The sequence below is a fragment of the Oreochromis aureus genome, linkage group 16 (assembly GCF_013358895.1).
Source record: "Oreochromis aureus strain Israel breed Guangdong linkage group 16, ZZ_aureus, whole genome shotgun sequence".
Lineage (NCBI taxonomy): Eukaryota > Metazoa > Chordata > Actinopteri > Cichliformes > Cichlidae > Oreochromis > Oreochromis aureus.
In genome coordinates, this window is record NC_052957.1 from 31981016 (window position 1) to 32001255 (window position 20240).

The 20240-nt window shown below is 39.6% G+C and overlaps 1 protein-coding gene across 1 annotated transcript; it reads right to left on the reverse strand.

Moving 5' to 3' along the window:
• Positions 1 to 17366: 17366 nt before the first annotated feature.
• On the reverse strand, positions 17367 to 18596 carry LOC120433530 (trace amine-associated receptor 13c-like). The gene is made up of 2 exons (XM_039599811.1): positions 18418 to 18596; positions 17367 to 18182 (listed from the first exon to the last, which is right to left on the reverse strand). Exons 1-2 carry the CDS (start codon positions 18594 to 18596, stop codon positions 17372 to 17374), a joined length of 990 nt encoding a protein of 329 aa, XP_039455745.1. The 3' UTR covers positions 17367 to 17371.
• Between the last annotated feature and the right edge of the window lie 1644 nt (positions 18597 to 20240).

Genomic DNA, 20240 nt, shown 5'->3' on the forward strand with positions numbered 1-20240 from the left:
CCTAAATTACTGGATCAGATAACGGAGAGAAATAAAAAATGTAATCTGATCCATTAAGTATCACAAAAGCACACCACAAAACTTGCGACATGGCATAACCCAGCTCATGACCGTAACACGTCGGAGCAGTATGCCTCACATGATAGAGCGGCTGTGGTGTGACCTGTGGACGGTCTCGAGTTACTTTACACTGAAAGCATTTTGAGCCTCGCTACATGCTTCCAAACCAGCATTTCATCTTGGAGAAAGCTATCCCAGAGAAGTAAATCAAGTGTGTAAGTTCATCTGTGAATGTTTGTAAAGTATTTCCACGTTAAGCGTAACAGCTGATATATGGAGCTCGACTGGCCATCGGCCACCAATGGTGATTTTTCGTATTTATGTTTATAAATATTATTATTGTTATTATTATTATTATTATTGCTTTTTTGTAACGGTATAAACAATGAAAGGTGGTGGATTGGCCAATTGGTCATGATCGATTCTGGGCCGGACCAATTACAATACATCCGTATTGAGGTGCTGGTTATTATTGTGCTATCTGCTGTACAATATAAAGCGCCTTGAGGTGACTTTTGTTGTGATTTGGCGCTATATAAATAAAATTGAATTGAATTGAATTGAATTGAGGTCAAAACGAACGTGATTTGTCCTGCTCTTCAGCTAGAATGAAAAAAAACCACACAAAGCTGGAGTTATTCTGTGTCTTTACGCTGTCAGCTGCCTCTTCTTCTCTCATTCTCTCCCCCTCCCTCTCCTGTTGCTACTTCAATCATGAAACTGATCAATGATCAGCTGATCGACTTTTCTGTCACAAGTCCCATCTCTCTTGTTTGTTTATCGCCCACTTTGCGCCAGAAAGAGGAAAACAGCAGATAAACAACAGCAGCACATTTAAGCTTGATAAGCTTTGCTAGAATTCATTTTATATTACTTTCTAGTATCAGCTTTCTAGTAAACCAGAATAGGGAGGATGGTGTAGGTTTAAGTTTATTAAATTGATCAGTATTGCTGAACTATGACATATTTCAGGTGCAGTGTATTTTTTTTTTTTTTTGCATACAGGTATAACAGAATAGCTTTAGTGTTTTGTTTTTTAAAACTCTAACACTTAGGGTTAGGCTAACCACACCAGGGGAAGATATCCAGGAGGCTGTGCACTGGAACCAGAGGGGCCAAAAATCCTCAAAGGAAGATGCAGAGAAAAAACACACAGCACAACACTTGCACCTGCTGGGCAAGGGTTTTAAATAACTGTTTAGTTCACCAATCTAGTGAAAACTGAGCCTCAGCCCCTACCTTACGTTGTGGCTTCCAAATGAGCTGATGCATTCAATCAGGGGCGGGAACCTACAATACGTCCCGCCCACAAACACTGACAGAGACAAATGAGCACAGAGAGACAAGAAAGGAGATAAACAAGGAAGAGACAGATAAAGGCAAAATTGGGAGTAGAAGCCAAGGAGGATGGAGGAACCATAACAAAATTAATATATAGAAAATACAATATTCCCTCAAAAGTAAATACTGCCCAGAGAGTGAGCTGCTTTCACCAAAGTTTGCACTCTCAGTTACATCTTTTCTTTTCACTGTTTCTTTTTATTATTAGTGACACGACACAACAATATGGAGGACCACAAGAGCCACGCGCATCGAAATAAAAATCTCTGTGCTTTAATAATGAATTGTAGAATAAATTCTGCAATTGTAAATTCTTTTTTGAATTCCAATTTAATAAACTGCATTTCAAAATCCTTTTTCCAATTGCATTTCAAAATCCTTTTCCAATTGCACTTTAATAAACTGCATTTTAAAATCCTTTTTCAGTTGCACTTTAATAAACTGCAGTTCAAAATCCTTTTCCACTTGCAATTTAATAAACTGCAGTTCAAAATCCTTTTCCACTTGCAATTTAATAAACTGCAGGTCAAAATCCTTTTTCCACCTGCAATTTAATAAACTGCAGTTCAAAATCCTTTTTCCACTTGCAATTTAATAAACTGCAGTTCAAAATCCTTTTTCCACTTGCAATTTAATAAACTGCAGGTCAAAATCCTTTTCCACTTGCAATTTAATAAACTGCAGGTCAAAATCCTTTTTCCACCTGCAATTTAATAAACTGCAGTTCAAAATCTTTTTCCACCTGCAATTTAATAAACTGCAGTTCAAAATCCATTCCCTTTCCTGTTCGCTCCGGGATTAGCTGCTGGATTAGCTCCTGGATTAGCTGCTGGATTAGCTCTTCGATTAACAACTTGCTGGAGGCTATTCAAATTAGCCACACCGTGGGATGTAAGGAGCTCTCTGATTGGTTGGTCAGACACAGGCTGTCTGCCAGCCTGGATTTTTCTAGCTCATAGCTTCGCCCTGCTAGGAAGCGTGTGTTCTTGTACAAAAGGCCGTTCAGCGTCGGGATTTACACTCGGCTCGACACGGATATGTGAAGAATGAAGGGACCCTGCAGCGAAACGGAGAGCCAACCTCTGACTGAGTGCCTGTCAACACAGTCTGACCACCTGTTGAAGGTAAGGTGCTAACGTGGCTAACGCTAGCATCACCGCACGTAGCCCCGTTATTTTAAGATCATCTTAGCTAATGAAAGTTTTACGTCGCAGCTGTACGAGCTCGCTACGTGTTTTGTAAGCTGCTGTGCTCTTCACAGATAAAGCTGGAAGCAGCTCAGACTGTTAGAACCAGCACTGAGGCCTGTTACATTTATACAGTGTTAGAGCAATGGCTGCAACCTACAGCCTTTAAACTAGCGATTAAAATGCTGACAGTAAACTCGTCAGTCCAGATGTTACCACATTACTCTGTGGTACTTAGAGTTAAAACAACTGAGACAGGCTGATTAAAATAACAGCTGTCATTTCTCTCATTCCTTATATCAAGACTGGAGATCACACTACTGATTTCAGTTCATTTAATATGTGAGTGCACAGATTCATTCTCAACTGGACATAAATGATGATCAAAGGTTGTATACATGATGAATTCATCAAATCCCAGCCTCTAACACAGTGCGCTGAATCTTAGCTTTGAATGTCCAGTATATTCTAATCAGTGCAATGTAAGCATTCACTGAACCTACAGTATCTACACCTGTGTGGTAAAGATACAGATAATGAAATTTAATTATTAATACAATATACATCATGAAAATGAAAGCTGAAATTGATTCAGTTTAGTACTTTTCTCTGTATGCTCTGTGATTATAAAGGCCTTAAATTCTGTGATATATACTGTAAATGATGTTCACAGAGGTCTTAAAGTACTTAAATCACTGCTGATAGTCTGGTTGTTTACATTTTCACATGTTTTGTGTCTGTAGGGCTGTTTGATGACGATTTGGACTCCTCTGGGAGATGAGGACACACCACATCTGTTCCATACTGCAGCCATGGATGGTGTTACAGCTCTGAGTCAGCTTTGGGCCATCAGACGCACACACTGGAAAACCAGCGCCTATACTTCATGCAGGAGAGACGGCCTCAGTGATGTAGGTTCATAAGCGAGTTCAAACATTTCTGGCCTCTTATCACTTAGATTTTGAATGCATTTAAAGCAGGAACTGCACACTAGGGGTGGGTTTTAATAATCGATTCCTCGATTAAAATCGATTCTGGCTTGGATAACGTGAAATCGATTCATTAAAATCCTGAATCGATTTTTAATATAAATTTATTTTGCCCAAACGCCAGAATCTCAGGTGAAACCTCACAAAATTTCAACAACCACCAAACAGCTAAGACAGTAAATGAGAGCAGGTACACGGATTCTGCACAAGGCGTAAACACACAGCGCGCGACCCGCGGATCAGAATCAGTGAGATGTCGCCTTTCTCACCCGGACGGGCGCTGCAGCTTTAAGCGTCTGCGCGCGACGGCAATCACTTTCTGGCACAACAACTGCACGGACACGGTCGGGCTGAAAGCCGACAGCTCGCTGATTCTGATGTTTCGCGGGTAGCACTTTGTGTTCACGCCCTTTTGCGCTGATTCTAAAGCTGTTAGTTTTATCTCTCTCAAAAATATTGACCGAACCAGCAGCAAAAGAAGATCCAAACTACGCTTCACGTAAACATCGTCATGAATTCCCTCTGACTTTTACTGTTTTGCTTCACCCACGATAAAATCAAACTTCATGCACAGCTCTCTCTCTCTCTGTACTGTTTTCTGCATTATTTGCTTGCTTGTTATGCGCAACTCTACTGTTGTTTACAGCGCTGTCGGCCGCTGTTTTTTTTTTTCGTTTTACATACTTCCGAAAAAGAAAACCTAATTTCTGCCGTTCAATACTGAACATATTTAAACTTTTTAAAGTTATGCGAAATGCAAAAGCGCTTAGCCGTGTCTCTAATAAAACCGCTGTAACGTCAGAGGTAACGTTCATATGTTGATTAATGGTTTTCTTTCGTTTTGATGTACTGCAGATACATATTTTTATAAAATCTCAGGCCAGGAAAACCACCTTCATGTTTTTCTGTTTTATCTTCAGCTACTTTGACACAAAGAAATCTGCTGTGACGCTCACACCTTTGATAGTCTTGCGTGTGTCAGCTTCCTTTTATAGATACAAAAATATGTCAATGTACTGATCTTAATTATATTTCTGACTGTCAAAATTTCCCAGATTCAAATCGAATTGAATCGAATTGAATTGAATCGGGACCTTGTGAATCGGAAATGAATCGATTCTAGAAATAAGTGACGATACCCAGCCTTACTGCACACCTAGCTGTCAAAAGTTTGGCAGCATGAGTACTGTAAAGTTTTGTAGGGTCCTTGTTAAAAATTCCACAAGCACCACACCACATTTGTCATATACAGTTCCATTTTGTACAGGACATTTTGAAATTATGTGTATATGTGTGTGTGTGTGTATGTATGTGTGTGTATATATATATATATATATATATATATATATATATATATATATATATATATATATATATATGTATATATATATATATATATATATATATATATATATATATATATATATATTCGATTTCGTGTGGCTCTTGTGGTCCTCCATACAACAAGACACGATTTTGATGATGATAATGTAGTTGAGTACGCTTGTCAATTAAGGAAGTTCATAAATAGGTTAATATTTAAAATTATTAATGTCTTTAGTCAGTTTCAGTGTTCAAGTATTGACTGGGGGACACAGGGCAAGAGTGTACAATGTCCTGGAAAGTAGAGGGTACAAAGCCCTGAATGTATTTAGTTTTTATTCACTGTTACAAAATGAAGTTGTGACAAAATTACTGTCACACAAGTCTATGGTTCAGCATAGACCATGAAAATGTTACATTTCAAATACAATGTAGACTATTATTAGTACTTTACAAAAAGAGGGGGGGGAAAGGAAAGACAATCTTTGCCTGAAGTGGGTGACAGAAATGGTGACAAGAAATATTGTTTTCAACCTATTAAATGTGATGTCACTCAAGTTCAGAACATACACAGTCGTCTGTGGGCCATAGGTACAGCAAACCACAACCAAATTTTCTTGTAGATTCTCCGTCATAGGTAACAGAGATGACTGACAGACTTTGCATCCTTTAAACGCTCAGTGAATCCCATTCCTGCAGTTTAAAATGTCTCTGCTGGCAATTCTGAATACAATAACATTAATAACACAAGAATCAAGTTACAATGTCATCCAGTTTTTTTACAGAATCATATCAGCCAGTATCATTTGCTGTTTTACTAAGGAACTGTTACAGGGGACCTCTAACATTTTTTTGCATTATTATGTGAACTAGACCTGTAAATATTAGATGTATGATATTATGGTTCTTATTAAATATGAATTTAAGAAAAATATATAATAAAATCAATAAATGAACTACTGAAGTTAATGTTATTAAGTTAAATTATTTTGAGCCACAAGCCAAATACTGAGGTAATGATTTCCACAGTTGAAGTTGAAGTTTATTTTCTCCTCTTCTTTTTTTAAATACAACAAAAAGCAATTTTAAATTTCCAGTTTTATTTTAATTTTAAAGTTCATAGAAGGCATTGCTGCCCAAACCAGAAACTTCAAGACCAGTAAGTGAGTGGGCAGAGACAACCTTTTCTTGACTCATCGTTTGTAATAGAAAGTGAGTTCTTTTGCCCACAAGACTTAGCTTTTGCATGAGGTGCTCTGAACAAAAGCTAACTGAACTGCCAGGATCTAAAAAGCATATGTCTGTATGACATGACTACCTTTAACAGACTTTAAATGGAATGGAAAGCAAACTGCTGTCTCTTCCGGCCCCTGTATGACCACAAGTTTTCATAGGAGTTACATTCTTTGAAGAGGAGGGCTTCTGGGATTCTGGACTTAAACCATTGTTATCAATATGGAGGACAGTGGGATGACCTTTACCACATGTCCTACATGTCAAACACTTAGCACAGTCCTTACTTATGTGCCCAGCACCTAAGCAACCAAAACACAGCCCTTTCTCCTTTAGAAAAAGCATTTTGTCTCTGTGCTTCTTCCGCTGAAACTGTTGACACTCCTCCAGTGTGTGTCGTTGAGTACAGCAGACACAAGATGGCTTTACTGTAAACAATGCCTTAGCGGCAACATAAGGTATTAACCCAAAAATGGCTCCTACAGCATGATTGGATTTTCTGTGAAAATGTTAGGTTTTTTTGGGATTACTGGAGATCAAGGAAGGATGATTTTAATTCCCTTACTCAATGGTGGGAGGTAGGAAAGGCCCAAATTCGGGTGTTTTGTCAGCAATATGGTTTTAATTTGACAGCCAATATCATGAGAACGGTGCAGGAGCTAGAAAAAGACATAACACATATGGAGAATGTCTCTGGTTCGCAGTTAGATCAGCAGTATAATGACTGTTTAAATTCTAAAAGACAAGAGCTTAATCACTTTCTACATGAGAGAGCTAAAGGAGCTTTTGTTCAAGCACGCTTCACCAGACTCCAGGACATGGACGCTCCAACCACATTTTTTTTTTTTAAATTTGGGGAAATCTGTGGTCCAGAGAAAGCAAATGGTGTGTCTTCCGCTTTCGGATGGAAAGGTGAGCACAGATCTAGCTGAGAGGAGAAGGCATACGGTGGACTTTTACACAGACTTGTTTAGAGTGGATAACTGTGATGTGGACTCTGCTTCGGAACTTCTGCAGGGGCTTCCTCAGCTGAGTCCAGGGGATCGGGACGTCTTAAACAGGGATATAACTTTGGATGAGCTGTCTGTGGCGGTGTCTCAGATGGCTTCAGGCAAAGCTCCAGGAATAGATGGTTTACCATCAGACTTTTTTAAGCACTTCTGGAGTCTTCCAGGTCGGGACCTACTGGACGTGTTTAAGGAATGTTTTACAGAAGGGATACTTCCAGCTTCCTGCAGGCATGCAGTTATTTCTCTCATACCAAAAAAGGGGGATTTAACCCTTCTTAAAAATTGGAGACCAGTGGCCCTTTTATGTGCAGACTACAAGATTCTTTCCAAGGTTTTATCAAACAGACTGAAAATGGTCATTGAACTGTTGATTGATGTAGATCAATCTTACTGTATTCCAGATAGGTCTATGATTGATAACTTATTTTTAATGAGAGATATATTTGATATTTGTAAAGTGTACAATGCTAAAGTTGGCATCGTATCTATTGATCAGGAGAAGGCTTTTGACCGTGTGGACCATGCTTTTCTTTTTTCCACCTTGAAGACCTTTGGTGTTGGGCAGGGGTTTCTGACATGGGTGAAGCTGTTGTATAGTGATGCTTGCTGTGTTGTGAAGGTGGGAGGAGGGTTGAGTTGCCCTGTGCCAGTTAGGAGAGGAATTAGACAGGGTTGCCCTATCTCTGGACAGCTCTATAGCATTGCTATTGAGCCTTTTCTCTGTAGATTGAGGAGGAAGTTGAGGGGTTTCTCTTTGCCAGATCTGGCTCAGAGCCCTCCTCTTGTTGTGTGAGCATATGCTGATGATGTTAATGTTTTTATTAGAATCAAAGGGATGTGCAGGAATTAAAGGAATGTCTGGTTTTATATGAAAATGCTTCTTCAGCCAGGGTTAATTGGGATAAGAGTGAGGCCTGTTTGGTGGGGCAGTGAAATTTGGCGAGTATTCCCAAACTTCTTGGGAACCTTTGATGGGGTCAAAGGGGTATTAAAACTCTTGAGGTTTACTTGGGGAGTGATGACTTTGTGAAGCAGAACTGGGAAGGAGTGTGGGAAAAGGTGGAGGCAAAGTTGTCTAAATGGAACCGGTTGCTCCCCTACCTGTCCTAACGAGGAAGAGTTCTAATAGCAAATAATCTAGTTGCCTCGTCTTTATGGCACAGATTACTTGTTTTAGTGCCACCACCCGTGCTTCTGGAAAGAGGTGCAGTGGCTTCTGGTGAAGTTTGTCTGGTCGGGTCAGCATTGGCTTCATGCGGCAGCCCTGTATCTTTCTGTGGCAGAGGGGGGACAAGGCCTAATAGATGTTTTGTCCAGAACTGCAACCTTTAGACTACAGATGGCACAGAAGCTGCTATATGGCTGTGGTTATGGCTGGCTGACTTCTGCTCACTTGCTTCTTAGGAGAGCGGGCCGGCTTGGATTGGATAAACAATTCTTTCTTCTGAAATTGGATCAAGTGGATCTGTCTGGACTTGTACCATTTTACAGCTCTGTGGTTAACGCCTGGCGGACACTGAAGGTCGCACGTACTCCTGACCCCATTGACCTTAGTTAATGGTTAGTGTACAATGAATGTTACCTGGGATGTGGCTGTTTAAGGAGCCGCTGGTTTTTAATGACTTTTTTCCTGGCACTATGTTTTCTTCTGCTACGATAAGGAGCAAGTTTGTGGAGGCTGGCATTATCAAATTGGGTCATCCTACAAGGATGTCAATGGGTGCACTTGGTGGTGCCACAGGCATTAAGTCTTCCAGAGTGCTGGGGAGAATTATGGAGGAAATTTGGCAATCTCTGTCGCCATCCCTGAGAGACTTTGCTGGAGACCGTGTCCTAGCTGATCAATGGGCTGATGACAGCGAATATGTTTTTCCGTCATTGATGGTCAGTCCTGCCTTTGAGGAGCAGCCTGAGGGGAGTGGCCTACTTCTCTCCCTGGGAACACCAGTGCTAGATGTTTTCAGATCTTGTGGGAAGAAGCAGCTATTTTTTAGCTGTGTTAAGGTGCTGAATTTCCGCTCTCTGGTTGGAATCAGGGAGTCAAAATGGACTGAGTTTTTTGGTTCAGATTCTACCCCTAAAGGCAGGTGGAGGGTCCTGTATAAGCCTCCTGTTGAAAAATGGATGGCTGACCTCCAGTGGAGTATTGTACATGGAGCAATAGCCATGAACAGACACAAAGCCCACCTGGACCCAAGCACTGGGGAGGGTTGTCCATTTTGTTCAGAAAGGGAAACGCTGGAGCACTTAGTGGTCTGTTGTCCGCGGCTAGTGGGTTTGTTTTCTTTGTTGCAGGAGTGGGTGGAATCTCTGGGGGAGACATTCTCTGTACCTTTGTTTGTTTTTGAACCCAAGTATTCAGTGAAGAAAAGACGGACCTTGATTCTGATTAATTTTTTGAGAGTAGAGCATGCTTTTTACTCTCTGACTAATAATCTGGACTCCTTTGAAACTATGTGGGGGATTGGACGGGTTTTGTGTTCAGTAGGAGCAGATCGGACACTTGTTCTTAACTCTTGTGCTGGGTGTGTGCTGGGTACCTTAGTTAATGGTTAGTGTACAATGAATGTTACTCATCATCTGGTAGCATTTTTGTGTTACTTTTTTGTGTTTTTTGTTTGTTTAATGTGGTGTAAATAAAATTGTGTGAAAAGTCAAAGTCTCTCTCTCTCTCGCCATCACTCCTAAAACTTCCCCCTCTTCCTAAACAACCAAATGTCATGTTATCTTGTATAAAGGGACTGGGACTGAATTTTACTCTCCAACAGGAAGTGTGAATTGACTGATTAGGCCAATTGGACCAAAGGTTAATGAAAAAAAACATATTCATATATATACAAAAACCTTGAATTTTACAGTGTTTATTTATCGGATAAAATAAGTTAAATGTCACCGTTATTATTTTTCGGCGGACCCGGCCTTCGCGGTCTAAGTGGGTCCTCCGAAAGCCGGGTAGACCGGAAGTGAGCCACTGTGAAATGGGACGGTCTAGCCTTCAAAATAACATGTTTAAGTTATTTAAGTGACTTATATATCATGTTTAACCTGCGTAGCGAAAGACCATGGGGGTTTGAAAACGATGTGCCGGGAGTTTGCTGTTCTCGCCGGCTCAGATATTTGAAGTTCACACAGCTATTCTCACCTGGAAATATGTTAAAAGTTTATTTTGCGACCCAGAAAGAGTAATAAGATTAATATTAAAACTAAGTAACTGCAGTAGTAGTAGCCATTGTTGGAAACTAGAATTGGCTGGGCCAATCTGAGATATAGTTTTTCAATTTTGTTGTCTGGGTGGAAATTCGGGCACTGAAATTTGGGATTCTCCTGGAAAAATCGGGAGGGTTGGCATGTATGCCTCACAATCTCTAGTTTCTGTTGCTGAAAGGTGTACCCCAATATGGAGTGCCAGGAGTGCCAAAATGAATTAATTAAATACGCCATTAAATAATTAATCCAATGTTTCATTAATTCATTAAAATCGAAAATAATTAATTAAATAAATATTTCAATAATGTATTGAATACCCATTCATTTCATTTAAAATGTTTAATAAATTATTAATTTATTTCAAATATTAATTAATTATTGACACATTTATTTAATTATTTAATGGTGTATTTATTTAATTCATTTTGGCACTGCGGCTGTGTGCTTGAATAATTTTATTTGTTAGACTCGCCCTTCAAACTCACGGGGCGGGATTAATGCTGCCACTGCAGCCTGTCTAACATCTGATTGGTTACTGTGCAAAGTAAGTCAAGATAAGTCGATCCTAGATAATCGATTGCTATGAACTGGTGTAAGTATGGACTTGGGGCAGCCGGGTGTCCCAGAATGCATTTCTAATGACAAGCAGCAATAAACTTTTACACCAACTACACTTTTAATAATGTTTTAGCTGAGAATGTAGTGACATAATCTTCACATATCTGGTCAGGTTATCAACATAGAACATGTTTGCAAAAGTGCTCCAATGTTTTCGGAGATGTCGCTAGCTTCGCTAACAGTCAGCTTACAGAGTGTACCGAGCTCACAGCCCCAGTGTTCCAGGTTAACTGTTTTTTACATTAACCAGTTAGATTTGTTTACATATTCCACTCTCTGTGTTCCAGATGTTGCATCCCCAGATTTTCATTTTCACCGAATGGTTATTTCTTTCTGTTAGTGTGTCATCATGCGGTTTAACAAGATTAAAGACCTCAACAAAAAACGTCTCCATCCTCTCTAGCTCCTACAAATGCATACAGGCATAAATATTATCTTTGGGCAACAATGAAATAACTTTAATTAAAATTCTACCTGGTTTCGTGTTTCTGTGTTTCTGTAACATAAATAATGAGCCGACATTTTCCTCCACACCATGGATCAGCTCGACAGACCTTCAGTGTACCTGCATACATCCTGTTCACCTATCAGCTGTTTAACACCTGCTGCTGATTCAGGAAACACGCACGCGTTACCTGGTGGTAGTCACAGTTTAAGTGGGCAGCTGCTGTTCCATATAACATAATAAAGGCGCAATATTCTGCACAAAATAAGTAAATGTAGTTTGTTTCCTGAGTGCAGAGCTGCTGGAGCTTGTGTTTCTCTCAGAGTGACTGCTCTCCATTGGAGACGATAAATGTCATTTAATCATTAATCATTTCTGTGCACTTTATCCCGTGCTTTTTGAAATGGCTAGCAGCAGTGGAGTCTGAGAAAGCAGCTCTACATCCCTCTCCAATATGATCACATGCCAGCATGGAACAGTGTTCAGCGATAGCTAATGCTATAGTGGCCTCTGCCTTTTTTGCCGAGTCAGTTTTTTTAAATCATAAACGGCAACTTGTTTTGGGTGGAACTGTTATAAGGCTTTTCCTTTTGAGTATGTTTTTGTGTTATCATGTGTTTTTTCACATCACTCAGTTTGACATAGAAATTAGCCTTGCAATACAGGCAGTATGCACGTGGTTTGTTTCACTGCTCTGCATTGATTGATTTTGCAACAGCTTCAATAAACCACTTCAACCGCCCCTTAAATTCAGGGTTTGATTCCCACTCTTTTCTGTATTTTGAGTGTACAGTTTAGACTGAGAGATGATGAGCTAGCTTGCTAGATGTTTAGCTTATATCACAGAGAGGGACACAGAGAGTGGACGAAGTAGTTAGTGACTGTGTCATTAGAATTATATATTTTAGTGCATTGATTTATTTTAGACAAAGAAAAATGTACATTTACCCTGCTCCCAACGCAGGGTTGGAGCAGTGGCTTTGCTCATGGGTGATTGGACGCGTAGGGGTGAACATTTCCCGCTCTGACAGCAGCTAAGTCGCTAAGTTGGCAACACTGATGTAGACTGAACCCATGTTTGACGTTTGTTTTTATATCTAATATTTGCGCTCAAACTTTTAAACAGCAGCAAATCTGCAGCTGAGGGAATAAAAATGCAAACTGTCAGAGCAGGTTTGATCGTTTTGATTATAAATCAGCAAACAGTGTGGTGCATTGTCACAGGAACATGCCTGTATTTGGTCATTTATTAAATGTAGCCTATAAATGTTATTATACTTGATTCGAATCTGCTGCTGAATTTTTAACAGTGATGGAAATGCAAATAACACAGAACACACAGCATGCGATTGTTCAACCACTCACATTCATTCCACTTCGATCTGCAAAAAACTGAAGCGTTCATCTGTTTTACAACAGTATTGTGTTTGACTGGTATATTTTTATGTTCTTTATTCAATTCAATTCAATTCAATTTTATTTATATAGCGCCAAATCACAACAAAAGTCGCCTCAAGGCGCTTTATATTGTACAGTAGATAGCACAATAATAAATACAGAGAAAAACCCAACAATCATATGACCCCTATGAGCAAGCACTTTGGCGACAGTGGGAAGGAAAACTCCTTTTAACAGGAAGAAACCTCCGGCAGAACCAGGCTCAGGAGGGGCGGCCATCTGCTGCGACCGGTTGGGGTGAAAGAAGGAAAACAGGATGAAAGACATGCTGTGGAAGAGAGACAGAGATTAATAACAGATATGATTCGATGCAGAGAGGTCTATTAGCACATAGTGAGTGAGAAAGGTGACTGGAAGGAAAAACTCAATGCATCATGGGAATCCCCGGCAGCCTACGTCTATTGCAGCATAACTAAGGGAGGATTCAGGGTCACCTGGTCCAGCCCTAACTATATGCTTTAGCAAAAGGAAAGTTTTAAGCCTAATCTTGAAAGTAGAGATAGTGTCTGTCTCCCGAATCCAAACTGGAAGTTGGTTCCACAGAAGAGGGGCCTGAAAACTGAAGGCTCTGCCTCCCATTCTACTTTTAAATACTCTAGGAACAACAAGTAGGCCTGCAGTGCAAGAGCGAAGTGCTCTAATAGGGTGATATGGTACTACAAGGTCATTAAGATAAGATGGGGCCTGATTATTTAAGACCTTGTATGTGAGGAACAGGATTTTGAATTCAATTCTGGATTTAACAGGAAGCCAATGAAGGGAAGCCAAAACAGGAGAAATATGCTCTCTCTTTCTAGTCCCTGTCAGTACTCTTGCTGCAGCATTTTGGATTAGCTGAAGGCTTCTCAGCGAGTTTTTAGGACTTCCTGATAATAGTGAATTACAGTAGTCCAGCCTGGAAGTAATAAATGCATGAACTAGTTTTTCAGCATCACTCTGAGACAGGATATTTCTAATTTTAGAGATGTTGCAAATGGAAGAAAGCAGTCTTACATATTTGTTTAATATGTGCATTGAAGGACATGTCCTGGTCAAAAATGACTCAAGGTTTCTCACAGTGTTACTGGAGGCCAAGGTAATGCCATCCAGAGTAAGAATCTGCTTAGATACCATATTTCTAAGATTTTCAGGGCCGAGTACAATAACCTCAGTTTTATCTGAATTAAGAAGCAGAAAGTTAGCGGCCATCCAGGTCTTTATGTCTTTAAGACATTCCTGCAGTTTAACTAATTGGTGTGTGTTACCTGGCTTCATGGATAGATAGAGCTGCGTGTCATCTGCATAGCAGTGAAAATTTATGCTATGTCTTCTAATGATGTTGCCTAGGGAAGCATGTATAATGTAAATAGAATTGGTCCTAGCACTGAACCCTGTGGAACACCATAATTGACCTTAGTGTGTGAAGAGGACTCTCCATTTACATGTACAAACTGGAGTCTATTAGATAGATATGATACAAACCACTGCAGTGCAGTACCTGTAATACCTACAGCATGTTCTAATCGCTCTAATAGGATATTATGGTCAACAGTATCGAACGCAGCACTGAGGTCTAGCAGGACAAGCACAGAGATGAGTCCACTGTCAGAGGCCATAAGAAGATCATTTGTAACCTTCACTAAAGCTGTTTCTGTGCTGTGATGAGCTCTGAAACCTGACTGAAACGCTTCAAATAAGCCATTCCTCTGCAGATGATCTGTTAGCTGTTTGACAACTACTCTTTCAAGGATTTTTGATATGAAAGGAAGGTTGGAGATTGGCCTATAATTAGCTAAGACAGCTGGGTCTAGAGATGGCTTTTTAAGTAAAGGTTTAACTACAGCCACCTTGAAGGCCTGTGGTACATAGCCGATTATTAGAGATAGGTTGATCATATTTAAGATTGAAGAATTAATTAATGGCAGGACTTCTTTGAGCAGTTTTGTAGGAATGGGGTCTAAAAGACACGTTGATGGTTTGGAGGAATTAATTATTGAAGTTAACTCAGAAAGATCAATTGGAGAAAAAGAGTCTAACTTAACATTGATGGTACTAAGAGTAGCTGTAGATAATATTACATCTGTGGGATGATTATTGGTAATTTTTTCTCTAATGATAAAAATTTTATTTGTGAAGAAGTTCATGAAGTCATTACTGGTTAACGTTAAAGGGATGGTTGGCTCAGTAGAGCTCTGACTTTTGTCAGCCTGGCTACAGTGCTGAAGAGAAACCTGGGGTTGTTCTTATTTTCTTCAATCAGTGACGAATAGTAAGATGTTCTGGCTTTGCGGAGGGCTTTCTTATAAAGCAGCAAACTATTTCTCCAGGCTAAATGATGATCCTCTAAATTTGTGACACGCCATTTCCTCTCCAGCTTACGGGTTATCTGCTTTAGGCTACGTGTTTGAGAATTATACCACGGAGTCAGGGACTTTGGATTTGAGGCCTTAGTTTTCACAGGAGCTACAGTATCCAGAGTGAATGCACGTAGTGAGGAGGTAAAATTATTAACAAGATAATCGACCTCTGTTGGAGTAGCGTTCAGATAGCTGCTCTGCTCTATGTTGGTACAGGCCATTGAAGATGATAACAGTGGGTGGATTATATTCTTAAACTTAGTTACAGCACTTTCAGAAAGACATCTACTTTGATAAAGTCTACTCTCCACTGCTGTGTAATCAATTATTGTAAATGTAAATGTTATCAGGAAATGATCAGACAGCAGAGGGTTTTCAGGAAACACTGTTAAATGTTCAGTTTCTATGCCATATGTTAAAACAAGATCTAGAGTGTGATTAAAGTGGTGGGTGGGTTCTTTTACATTTTGAGAGAAGCCAATTGAGTCTAATAACAGATTAAATGCGATGTTGAGGCTGTCATTTTAGCATCTACATGGATGTTAAAATCACCCACAATAATTATTTTATCTGAGCTGAGCACTAAATCAGATAAAAAGTCTGAGAAATCAGAGAGAAACTCTGTGTAAGGCCCAGGTGGACGATAGATGATAACAAGTAAGACTGGTTTCTGAGTTTTACAGCTGGGGTGGACGAGGCTAAGCATCAGGCTTTCAAATGAATTAAAAGTCTGTCTTGGTCTTTCGTTAATTAATAGGCTGGTGTGAAAAATTGCTGCCACACCGCCCCCTCGGCCTGTTCTTGAGTTTCTGGTAGTTAGAATGACTCGGGGTGTTGATTCATTTAAACTAACATACTCATCCTGCTGCAACCAGGTTTCTGTAAGGCAGAGTAAATCGATTTGTTGATCAATTATTAAGTCATGTACTAACAGAGACTTGGAGGAGAGAGACCTAATATTTAATAATCCACATGCTGTAGATTTTCACATCTCTGGAATAGTTGGCAGTAATAAGGATCATTTTCTGTAAAAGAACACATGACCAGTGAATTCGATTTGTAGATGTCCATTAGTTTGATGCTGCTGACTTTCATGTGACCGCGCAGGGAAACCCTGGGTTAACTCAGAGAGCTGATATCCAGCTTTGTGTGTTACCCTGGTCCCAGTGTTAGGATCAGTGATTCCAGAGCAAATAGCCTCTATCTTGACAAACCAACCAGATATCTGAAGATTAAACCACTACATTCTCGGGTAAAAAAATAAAAAGTGTATTTGGTGAGACACAAACAGGGATTTTCAAAGTACAATTCAGTTAGTTTCCACATGTCCATTGTTTGAGCTGAGAAACGCCCACTAAAAGAATGGCAACCAGGCCAAAGCAATGATTTTGACTTGATTAGCATTAACCCCGCCACCTGAGTTTGAAGATTGACGCTGACTGATAGAATAAATTCTTAAAGACAAACGTAGGGGCAGAAGTGCCAAAATGAATTAAATAAATACATAATTAAATAATTAATGAATGTATCAATAATAATTAACATTTCAAATAAATAATTTATTAAATGTTTTAAATGAAATGAATGGGTATTTAATTACTTATCGAAAAATTTATTTAATTAATTAATTCCAATTTGAATTAATTAATGAAACATTTAATTAATTATTTAATGGCATATTTAATTCACTGATTTTGTTACTCCTGGCCCTCCATATCGAAGAGAGATTCCTAAATCTGAAAAGAAGGCTGATCAACATGAGTGGCTAAATACATAATTCAAAATGTTTTTTAGAAATTACATGTTAAAATAATTATTAGTATGTTAACATGATGGTCTTCTTGTCTACTATCACAAAATGTTTGTGTTGTTAAAGACAAAAGACAGTTGAAGAGGTGAAAAGACAAGGCAGTCAGAATTCATTGTCTGTTTAAGCAACACAGTAAAAGGTGATTTCATTATTTCTTTAAAACAGAAAGTTACATAAGATGAATACTCTTCATGTTTACCTAACCATTTAAACAACTTTCATTTCTTACTGGAAACTGACACATCTATATGTTCATCATATTAAAAAACATTTTTATATTTCCAGATTTTGGACACATCAATTTACTGAAAAAAATCTTTCTGCAGATTTCAGTCAAGTTCCTCCACATTGTCTCTATAGTATGTTGGCTTCACTACTGTTATGCTTGAATATCTGCAGAGTGATGATGAGTTTAACAGCATTTCTAAACCAGGGGTAAAACAGGGTATAGATCAATGGGTTTAAAAAAGAGTTAAAATAAACAATGATCAAAAAAGTTGCAGATGAAGCATTGAGCACACTGCCATCAACAAGAGAGTAGAAGTAAAATGGGCAAATACTTGCTAGAAACACAATTACAAGAACTCCAAGGTTCCTGGCTGCTTTCAACTCAGATTTGTTTGTCTGATTCAGTGAACGCTCAAGTGTGACAGCTGTAACATGAGAGCGCATGGCACGAGCCTGAGACACAGCCACCACAAATACTCTTGTATACAGAACAATGATGATAATAACTGGAACAAAAAAACATAAAACAAGGTCAACAGTGCCAGTTATATCTTCAATAACAAACACACACTCTCCATAGCAGGAAGCATACCTGCCTGGCTTTATCAAGACATCCTTTGTGTAAAGACTCATGTAGAAAATAGCATAAAACCAACACAGACAAACACTAAGTTTGACTCTTGCCACAGTCATTCTGGTGGGGTAATGCAGAGGGTCACAGATAGCCACATAGCGGTCAACTGATATAAAAACAATAATTTCAAATGAAGCGTTCATAAGAATGCCGCTCAGATAAATATAAAGTGAACACATGAGATCACCAAATACCCAGCAGGCCGTGCTTCTGAAGATTTCTACCGGCATCAACAGAAAACCCACAAAAAAGTCAGAGACAGCCAGAGAGAGGAGGAGGATGTTACTGGGAGTGTGGAGCTGCCTGCAGGGAGACAGAAAATTATAAATTACACATTAATCATGTCAAATGTCTTCAGTGAAGATGTTCCATTGCTGAGGCAATGTGCAATTAAGGAAATAAAACTATACAGTTATGATTAAGTACACACAGGACATTCATCTTGACATAATTCAAACATTACTGAAGAATATGATGTCAATGTAACTTTGTTTTCTAAAAGTTGAACTTTAGTTTCATCTGAGAGGTTAATCTCTGCCTGAAGTGGGAGACTGAGATGATGATGAGCAGATTAAGAGCAGCAGTGATCACAGAGATGAACGAAAGCCCAACGTTCAGGAGCACCGTTTTGGACCAGTGAAGTGTCGGCTTCCTGCAGGAACTGTTCAGTAGCTCTGGAAAACAGAACTCTGCCTCTGGATGCATCTGGATTTCCATCGTCAGGTTCCTACAGCTGTCTGAACTGAACTTTCTGTCATACAGCAAATTTATCTCCTTCTACCATACCTCCCATCCACTGTTGGGCTCCCTGGAGAATGATATCCTCCCTCCTTTTGTCCACACAACCTCTTTTACTTTTCACTCACTCATTCACTGAAGCCCTAGTTTCTCATCCAAACATAGTTATCAGAATTAATATTTATTTATTCTGGTTTTAATGACCAAAGTTCAGAATTTTTGCCTAGAAAAATGTAATAATTCCTCAATGCTGATGTGAGTTTTATATATATAATCAAGATAGTGTTGTTGTTGCAACAACATTCCCATCATACAGTGTCATATGATGCTATTGTAACATATGTGTAAAACTGACTTAGCAGAGAGATTTCAATTACCACAATAATTCAGATATTTTTAAAAGACCGATAGAGTTTTTAATTTTACTATCTACAGCGTTGTGCCAGAATCAGTAATCAGAAATGGAATTCTGAATCAATTGATAAGAGACTTCAACTTAGAGAGACTTAGAGCTTTTTATTGTCATTGTGCAGTTTCTTGCACAGCGAAATAAGATAAGATAAGATAAGATAAGATAAGATAAGATAAGATAAGCTTTATTAGTCCCACATGTGGAAAATTTGTTTTATTACAGCAGAAAGTGGGCAGAATTAGAGAAAGACTGGAATAGGATAACAATAAGAATAAGATACTGTACACAACTGTACACAATAGGATAAAATAAAATAAAATACTGGCTACAATAGAATAAAACAGAATAGAAATGCTATATACAACTGAGTAAAATACAATGTTGTCAGAAAAAGAGTATCGCACAATTGCTATTGAACATATGTGGATGTGTGTGTTTGGTCAGTTGCGAAGTCTTTGTTGTGGACTCTGACAGCAGTGGGGAGGAACGACCTGCAAAATCTCTCTATCCTGCATCGTGGCTGCCGCAGCCTGCCACTGAAGGAGCTGCTCAGTGCTGTCAGAGTCTCCTACATGGGCTGGGAGATGTTATCCAACAGGGATGACAGCTTAGCCACCATTCTCCTGTCACTCACCACCTCCACTGGGCCCAGAGGGCATCCTAGAACAGAGCTGGCCCTCCGGATCAGCCTGTTCAGTCTCTTCCTGTCCCCAGCAGAGATGCTGCCTCCCCAGCAGACCACACCGTAAAAGATGGCTGAGGCCACCACAGAGTCATAGAAGTTCTTTAGGAGTGGGCCCTCCACTCCAAAAGACCTTAGTTACCGCAGCAGGTAAAGCCTGCTCTGCCCTTTCCTGTAGAGGGCATCTGAATTATGAGTTCAGTCCAGTTTATTGTTCAGATAAACAACAAGGTACCTGTAGCTGTCCACAGCCTCAATGCCCATACCTTGAATGTTTAGTGGTTGCAGTGGAGGATGTTTGTGTCTGCGGAAGTCTACCAGTTCCTTGGTTTTACTGGCATTGATCTGGAGGTAGTTCTGCTGGCACCAGTCCACAAAGTCATGGGTCAGTTCTCTGTACTCCCTGTCGTCCCCATCAGTGATGAGGCCGACTATTGCAGAGTCATCAGAGAAGTACTGAAGGAAGCACTGGGTGGAGTTGTGGGAGAGGTCTGCAGTGTAGATGGTGAAGAGGAACGGAGGCAGAACC